Genomic DNA, 9,125 nt, shown 5'->3' with positions numbered 1-9,125 from the left:
AATTATCCAAATAGATAGATAACCTTTTAGAACCATCATCAGCAATTCGGTTAGTTGAAAAAGTAAAGCAGGAGCGACTTCTGCCTAGTCCGGTGGATTGATTCTTTACAATAATCTTAAACCTCGGGGTGGTTGTGTGGTCAAACTTAATGACCATCCAAATTATAACAGGTTAAAAGGATCAGCTTTACCATCACAGAAATTCCTCGACAAATTTCCTAAAAAATTAGTCAATCATAAAAAGCAAAAATAACATCGAATCTTCCAGTTTGTTCGAAAGAAAGCACAAAGCATAAAAATATTGACGCTAACAACCCAGCACTACTGAACAAAAAAGCAGAGCAAACAAGCATAATACTAAGGTCCGGTCCACAAAATAATGCAAACATGAAACAAAGAACCATCCAACAAAAGCTTGTAACTTAAAAACATTGATGTCCTATTCATTAATAGATATTTTAGCAAACTTATCTGCCCTGTTCCTTTCTTCCTTTTTTTTAAACCCCATTTTTTAATCCTGGTTATAGTTGGAGAGGTCCTTTACTTGGCCATCATGACTTTGACAAACTCCTCGTAGTTGATCTGCCCATCACCATCAACATCGGCTTCGCGGATCATCTCGTCGACTTCCTCATCTGTAAGCTTTTCACCAAGGTTTGTCATGACATGGCGCAGCTCGGCTGCAGAAATGAACCCATTCTGATCCTTGTCAAACACCCTGAATGCCTCTTTAAGCTCCTCCTCAGAGTCTGTATCCTTCATTTTTCTTGCCATCAGGTTAAGGAATTCAGGAAAATCAATGGTCCCATTTCCATCAGCATCGACTTCATTAATCATATCTTGCAGTTCTGCCTCAGTGGGGTTCTGCCCAAGTGATCGCATCACAGTTCCCAACTCCTTGGTAGTAATGCAACCTGCAGCACCGATAAGAATAAATACAAAAAAATAAGAATGCAATATTGGTTATGAAAAATCAACATAACTATATACATCCCACTGGAAAACCTGCAGGCAAAATGATAGTTCCAAGTTTAAGAAGTTAAGTCATGATTTTCAGACTCTTGGTCAGCAATGCATTCAGTCTAACCTTGTAGCGGTACAACAATATAGGAATTAAAAAGTTTCAGAACAAATACACATCTATAAATTTGTTCATGGATCAGCTCATAAATACCAGTCATGTAATTGACAAAAAAAACAATAGTGCATGCTTATCAGTCACTAACTACTTCGATAAACTTCAAACTAATAATTATCAAACAAAATAGTTTTCACTGAGGACTACATATCACAAAATTAACCAATTGAATCATTCATAGAAACTCTCGAATTCTCATGACATGTCAAATCCATGGACATTGTGATTCTAGATTTATAACTATCATGCACACTTAGTACAACTAAAAAAAGCTTATTCAGGATGAAACAACCAGTCAACGACTTTACCAGAGATACGCAAATCCAGTTAAAAAAAACACTAATAATGATCCTATAGTTCATTATAGGTTAAGAATGCAGGTTTAGTCGAGGGGAATGTCATACCAAAACCATGGGAGCTTCACTAATCAGATAAAAACTCGAACAAAGGAAATGCGATATTAATCATGATTAAATAACAAATAAAATCAAATCAGTAAATCATAATCCAAATCTCAAACATAAATTATACAGCAAATCACCACATAAAATGACAACTAGCCGGGTTATGCTTGCCCTTAAAAGATCTAACACTAATCAGTCATACAATGAAACGAATGAGACGACCTAGAAAGGTCAACAGTAATAGGAAAGAAAAATAAATTTGAAGTCATAAAATCAAGAGCCGCAACAATCAAAGCAAAAGAAATGAAATACACGATCACACTCGACCATAAATTCACAAATCAAAACCCTAGATCCGTCACATCATTACAACCAAACTTAAAAAACAACGCAAAAATTAAACAGAAAAAAACAAAACAAGGTTTAGATCTACGGATCCAAGCTGAACCGAATGAAGAAAATTATAAAAACATAATTCATAATTAAAAACATCAAGAAGAAAATAAGAGAGGGAGATGAGAGAAAGGACCATCTCCGTCCTTGTCGAACAGGCTAAAGGCCTCCTTGAATTCAGAGATCTGATCGTCGGTAAGCTGATCGGCCATTTTCTTGTTCGCTCAAGCTTTTTCTTTTTCCTGGGAAATATGTGTTTGGGTTGAGAGAAGGTAGCGGAAGGAAAATGATGAGAGCGTGCGAGGTTGAATGTGGAAAATATAGAAGGAGATGTTATGGCTATATATAGGGCCCAAGTTGGGTCCAACACAAATTAAGGCATCTAATTTTCTCTCATCCGCAAGCATTGCTCGCTTTTTTTTTTTTTTTCATTTTTTTTTAAAATTAAAAAATTTTATTTTACTAAACAAAATATTTTCCTTTTAAAAATGTACATCTTTGAATACTTTTTCTTTTGCCCACTCTCCCTTTGAAGAGTTCATGCATCTACCTCATGTTCAAATAATTTTATTGTTTAAGTTAGGTTGAGTTGGAAGCATTTTTAATTTTAAGATATTCTAAAATATAAATATATATATTAATGAGATCTTAGTTTAATAGTTAGATTGAATCAATGAATTTCATTTAAATTTATTCAAATTTAAATTTGAACATATTTTAATAGTTAATTCGATTGTACTTTATAATGTTGCATTATAATAATATTTATTTGAATGTATTTACAACTTTAATGTATATCTAATTTATAATTTTTTGGGTGGAATATATCTAATTTATAATTAAAATCATAAAAGTTTAATTTGAGGTTTGAAAAGTAACAATAAAATCGAATGAAAATGAAGTATAATTAATATAATCAAGATTTAAATAACACAAATTTAATCTCACATATCCCTTTCTTATTCTCCAATAATTAATATAATATTTCTTTTGGAAGTGAGATGATAAAATTCCTTTATAAGCTTAGAAATCACTACTTCAAACTATATGATGCAATTTTATCGGGAAGTTTATAAATTATTATATCTTTTAGGTGTATTTATGTTTTAACCCATTTTACTATGTTAAAATTACTTTCAAAACGATTTTATTAAATTTAAAACTACTAACATTATTTATTTATTGCCATCATTAAAGTGATCGACATAATTTTCGTAAACAACTTTAAATATTTTATTGGTTCAATATAGTTGATTGAATTTTCATGTAGTCTTGATTATATGATCGAATTATCACTTAAGTTATTATCAATTTACTAATAAAACTCTAATTTAAAAAGATTAGGAGTGATGTGTAAAAGTTTTTGAAAACAAGTTATACGTGCTTGGATATTTTTACTTCTTTGAATCTTCCCTGGTGCATTTATTTCTATTTTCTGCTGATGTAATTTATGAGGATTTGAGTAGTTAATAATAAAAATAGGAGATTAAATCTTAAATTTTAGTATAATATAGGGATTAAAATTAGAATTAAACCCGTTAGTTAATATAATTTTGACTTTTTAAAGGATTATATTGTCTTTTTTTTGTTAAATCTCTAAATGAAAGTGTGTTAAAAGCGTGTTTGTTTTGGTTTTTAATTGTTTATGTTGGACGCGTATGGATGGGCGGTCCATGAACTTAAGCGTGTGGCTAAGAAAAGAACAAGTAAACCATAGGGACCAATGAGGCAAGTTTTAGTTTATTTAGTTATGTCATTTGTCCCCTCTGAATTTCAGACATAAAAGGAAGATATTATTATTTGGTAAATTGATGTGATGTGACTATTTTTTTTTTTCTTTCAGTGGTGTATATGTGATTTCATAAAATAAAAAAATGGTGTGATGATTATTGAATTAATAGTGAGACCTCGACACCCGCATCAAGGTCCGTGTCAATTTTTAAATTTTAAACTATAATAGTTTATGTATTATTATTTTTAACTAGTGTGGATAATCTTTTAATAGAATTCTGACATCTATAAATGTTGAAGTATTTGTAAAAAATTTAAATATACAACTCATATTTTATAAACAATTCTTTTAATTGGAGAAGATTTAAAAAATTAAATTAATTTCGTCACCCATAAATGAATAAAAATCTTAATAAAATTCCTAATCGTTTGTGAAAAACAATAGCTGCAAACCAAATAATTAACCCAATTGTTTGAATCTTCTTTATCACTATCTAATCCTCCAATGGGCACACCCATCAATACCAAGTTTGAAAGGAAAAAAACATTTCCCTCTTTCGAGTATATAATCAAATGACTTTTAATATAAACATTGTTCAACGTCTTTTACTATTTTGTTTTTCCACTAGCTATATCAAGTGTTCGTCAATATATATAAAAGGTTAAACAAACAAGAAGCAAGCCTATAAATAAAAAAAAAACGCTAACATAAGCAAAAGCTAAGCAAAAGTTGGATAGTTAAGGGCTATGCAATTTGAGTTTTCCTCTGCATGCTTGCCTAGACATTGCTCATACTCTTTTGGAATCATCATGCTCTTGTTTGATGAGAAAAATAACAGGATAACTGCTTAAGCTACTGGTGGTATCTTTAAAGACTGGTTGAATGGGGTGGTAAAGATTTCATCATGTCACTGAGGCTAATATTTTAGGATTTTATTGCTTAATTTCCAGATACCAGACAAGAGTAGATTTCTTGCTATAAAAATGTTACCAAAATCTTTCAAGGTCTTGAGCTTGGTCATCACCTTATCGTTATCTTTGTCTTGTTTGATATAAACAGATGCTTCACATTCACTTTTGCTGGAAGTCAATTTGTAATGATTTTCTACGGAAGCAAGATCACCTTGTAAGGTAAATTAACTCTTCACAACTTTCTCCTAAAGGTCTTGTTGGACGGATTTGAGCTTTTACTTGCATCATACTCACCACTAGCAAAACTATAAGTAGATCAAGTGGTGAAGATCCCAAAGAAGGTATACTTCCACGTTATATTATCCTCTTCTTCACAATTAGCAGGTACTTTCCTCTTAATCTGTTACATATTATATTGTTTAGTTGAAATAAAACTAGCCTCTTCCTTATTCTATTTGCCCTGAACATGGTTGAAATTAACCTTCACTAGAGTAGTTACAAGTTCTGCCAGAGAAGAGACCCACAATTGGGATATCATCTATGATGAAAGCCTTGTTTCCACATCATAATTTCCATTACAAACCTTTTATGCATAGACAGTTTCCTTGAAGAAGTCTCTTTTAAACTCAAAAGTCATTTGGTTTTGGTTTGAGCTTTAAGAAATCCTTTTTTTTTCTTCTGGCATTATTTCCTCCTGCTATCATTCTCTAAGTTTGCTTGGCTAAGTGACTCAATTTCATGCATGTATTTTTTGAATCTAAGAACCCCTTGTGAGTAAGGGAGACACACCTGTGAAGAAACGGTAGTATTGAATGGCTAGAATCTTTTCCACTGAAAATAGATTCAATCTCATATAAGTCCTTCCTACCTATCTAGTATCCATATTTATCGTAAGTCTTGTTTCAAAGCTCTTACATCTGTGTGTGAAAGAATTGGCAATACTATAAAAAAAAAAAAGGGGTTTAATGTACGTTTCCCTCAAATTTGCACCCATTTATTACTTTCGTACCTATTTTTTTTTTCTATCAGTTTAATACCCGAAATTTCCAATCCGTTATTAATTTATCCCAACCGCTAATGCTGTTAAGAAAGGGTGACATGGCGATCAGTAGCCTCATTCTGATCACAGCTTTGGTTGGAACATAAATAGATGAACCCACCAACTTTGTACAGGCGATGCTCAGCCCACTAAACATTGTCACTGGGCCGCCATTTACGCCCTCAACTTTGGATATATACAGATCATTAGACCTAATGAAGTTAAGCTTCCGAATACCCAAGTTGTGCCCAGCACCACCTTATTCCACAAACAGTCGCCATGAAAATAGCTTATAGTGTAGGGTTCATTAATGCGAAAATATCTACTGGTGTACGTATTATGCCATCTAACATGCTTGGTTTCAGTTAAAAAAGCAAACAAACCTAGGTGTTTTATTGCATTATTTTGGTTATGGGCATCAATTTATTGCATTATTTTGTCTTACGTACGTCTAATTATATCCGTTTTCACACTTTATTATTTAAATTTTTTTTGTCTTATTTTTTACTCAAATTATTTTTTCATCATAATTTTTGGTCAAAATATTTAACAATACTAAAAAAAAAAAAAGTAAGTCCCACACTCAAACAATGATAATGTATCTTGTGTTTGGCTTTTCACTTGTCATCGATGTTATGATCATTGACCTATGATATGATTGTTGAATTACGATGAAAATTGATCAAAATAAATTTAGACAAATGATCATTTAAGTTCTTATAATATTATAAAATTTTTAAAAGTTATAAAATATATAAAATCTTAAAATAATTACAAATTATTAAATTTGTAAATTTGTAATGAACATAAACAAAATGACGCTTCAGATATTTGAATCTGGACAATCATTTATCCAAAGTCTTTCTTAACATAGTTGAGAATATTGCAACAAATATTAAAAAGTTGTAAATAATTATATTTAAAATTATTAAAAATAATTATCAAAAATTAAAATTATAAAATAAGAAAAACAATATTATTAATTTTTTTATCTTAAAATGACTGGGTATTTTATTTGAAATAATAAAAGAGTATAAGCCTGTTAACCAACTGGGCTCACTACAGGAAAACAAACTTTTAGCGGCGCTTTTAGGCGCCACTAAAACTTTTAGCGGCGCTTTCTAAAACGCCGCAAAAAAGCTGCTATATGTAACGCCACAAATTTTTGTGGCGTTTATTGGAAAAAAACGCCGCTAAAGGTCAAGACTTTTAGCGGCGTTTGTGGGAAAAGCGCCGCTAAAGGTCAAGGCTTTTAGCAGCGTTTGTGGGTAAAGCACCGCTAAACGTCAAGGCTTTTAGCGGCTTTTGTGGGTAAAGCGCCGCTAAAGGTCAAGGCTTGTAGCGGCGTTTGTGGGTAAAGCGCCACTAAACGTCAAAGCTTTTAGCGGCGCTTTTTTTACAAACGCCGCTAAATTTGGCGATTGTAGTAATTTTTTCACCAATATCCAACCCTTCCCGCATTAAAATCCAACCAAATACAACAAATATAATATAAAATGCACCAAAAAACAACAAATTTAACATAAAAAATACAACCAAAAATATTAATTCTAAATGATACTTCAAATTTAACTAAAGATATATGATATAATTAATAATAAAGTATAATTTAAAATATTTTTACAATAATGTTAAACGTGACAAAACTTAAAAACATTCTTACAATAAGAAAACTAATGTCTAAGATGGCGGCTTTTGCGATTGTTGAAACATATGCATCATCTGCTGAAGTTGTAGCTGGAGGTCATCGTACTTTTTGCTCTGTTCTGCTACCATCGCTCGTGCCTTTGCCTCTCTCGCTGCAGCCGCTGCCTCCCCCTCTGCTGCCTCTGCTCTAAGTTGTTGCTGGAGTTCTTCATATTTTCGTTGAACCTCGGCAATTTGCTCAACCATGTCCGCTTGCATCTGAGCTATCTGGTCTCTTAACCTCTAAACTTCAGCTTGAGCTTGACTTCCGGAAGGCATGTATTGCTGGGAGCCGGATCCAAAATATTGGGTCGGGGTAACACTAGATCCTTGAAATCGAACCCGACGTACCTTTCAGGACCCAAAACTTCAGTGATAATTCTGTTATCAATGTTCTCAAGATTAACAGAACTATCACTCGAAGCAATCGCTTCATATTCTGCCTTCTTCTCCTTTAGTTTCTCCTAAAAAATCAATTAAAGAGTTAGAAACGAAATATATAATAAAAAGAAATGCAACATAACTTAACATTTTTTAAAACTACTAATGATGAATTGAATTAAACAATTATAATTAAAGATTATAAATGTTTAGAATAAATCAAATATTATTAAGTGAATATACCATAATTTCTCCACTTGGATGTCATAGGAGATCCATCTTTCTTCCTATCGTAATCTCAAAAGTCAAGGCGTCCAACTTTTTGTCCGGATTTGACTTCCTACAATATAGTAGTAAGAATATTATTTAATAATAGAAAGTTATTAATATTTGAAAGAATTAATAAATTCATAATACCTCGGCCTCAGCTACAGAAGCAAAACTTCTCGACCCTGCCGTGTGCGTGAATTTTTGTTTTTGCCTGCTGCTTGTTCCAACTCGCTCACGGTCCTACATAATAAAATTATTATTACGTATATAGTAAACACTATATATAAGAGTTTGGAAATACGCAATACCTCTCCTTTCTTTGAATTCCAAAATCTAACCGCATCTTCCCATTGATACCTCAGCATTCCTGGCGGAACATTTCTCAGTTTTTCCTCGAGGCTTATGTCTTTCTTAAAATATTGTTTCTTTAAAGTGCTTTTATTGTCTCTCCATCTTTTACCTAATGCCTTCTTGATATAATCATCGGAGACTTCTAAAGCAAATCTCTCCTAAAAAAACATAAGTTTAGAATGTAAATATAAATGAAACTTAAACCAAAGTATTATAAATTGCATTCACATTTTGTTACCTTAATATTAGCGAGAGCCTAGTTTTTGTTGCTATCAGGCATGTGATGCCATGATTCGTAGTTGATGGGCAACATATTTGCATTTCGTGCTAAAATGCCCAAATAGCCTGCTAAAAGTCGAGCTTCAGATCCAACAGTGACCATGAGTATTTCTACTTACTTTAACACGCTCGACAGGATCTAAGTCATATAAATCTCTAAGTAGCGTCGTCCTCGAACTCTGCGTCCCACCACTTTCAAATTGAAAAATGATATACTATTATTATAGTAAAATTGACAAATAATTCAATAATAAAAGTCAACACATGTAAAATGAACATAATATTACTTTGAAATTCTTCAGCTCATCAAGTGTCTCCGCACATTCAAGATCCAACAACCTCTCATTGTTCACTACTTCTTTCTTCCGAATTTGGAGTATTCGGACAATACTTAAATCTCGTACTCTTCTTCTATGCATTTTTCCTGCAATACACATAAAATAATTAAAGTTTTAGTAACAAATTACAACAATAGTAGTACATATAAAATAGTTAAATTATATAACATGACAAAGATTAAAATTATAATATTACATATAAT

General features: G+C 32.0%; 1 protein-coding gene and 1 long non-coding RNA gene across 2 annotated transcripts; both read right to left on the bottom strand.

Annotated features, from left to right (window-relative positions):
- Window positions 1–214: 214 nt before the first annotated feature.
- LOC108457000 (calmodulin-7) lies at window positions 215–2,281 on the bottom strand. The gene is made up of 2 exons (XM_017755788.2): window positions 2,072–2,281; window positions 215–914 (listed from the first exon to the last, which is right to left on the bottom strand). The coding sequence occupies exons 1-2, from the start codon at window positions 2,145–2,147 to the stop codon at window positions 541–543; spliced, it is 450 nt and encodes a 149-aa protein (XP_017611277.1). The 5' UTR covers window positions 2,148–2,281; the 3' UTR covers window positions 215–540.
- A 5,703-nt stretch (window positions 2,282–7,984) lies between these two features.
- LOC128280543 (uncharacterized) lies at window positions 7,985–8,708 on the bottom strand. Its single transcript, XR_008270638.1, has 4 exons — window positions 8,544–8,708; window positions 8,263–8,463; window positions 8,102–8,194; window positions 7,985–8,024 (listed from the first exon to the last, which is right to left on the bottom strand). It is a non-coding gene; the product is annotated as an uncharacterized LOC128280543 (long non-coding RNA).
- Between the last annotated feature and the right edge of the window lie 417 nt (window positions 8,709–9,125).

This window comes from Gossypium arboreum, chromosome 9 (genome assembly GCF_025698485.1).
Source record: "Gossypium arboreum isolate Shixiya-1 chromosome 9, ASM2569848v2, whole genome shotgun sequence".
NCBI classification, from domain to species: Eukaryota; Viridiplantae; Streptophyta; class Magnoliopsida; order Malvales; family Malvaceae; genus Gossypium; species Gossypium arboreum.
This window is presented reverse-complemented; position numbering and strand designations above follow the sequence as displayed.

Coding starts and splice junctions, on each gene's coding strand:
- LOC108457000 (XM_017755788.2), bottom strand. CDS start 2,147: ATGGCCGATCAGCTTACCGACGATCAGATCTCTGAATTCAAGGAGGCC. Junction 915..2,071: donor GTTCGACAAGGACGGAGATG/GTCCTTTCTCTC, acceptor TCGGTGCTGCAG/GTTGCATTACTACCAAGGAG.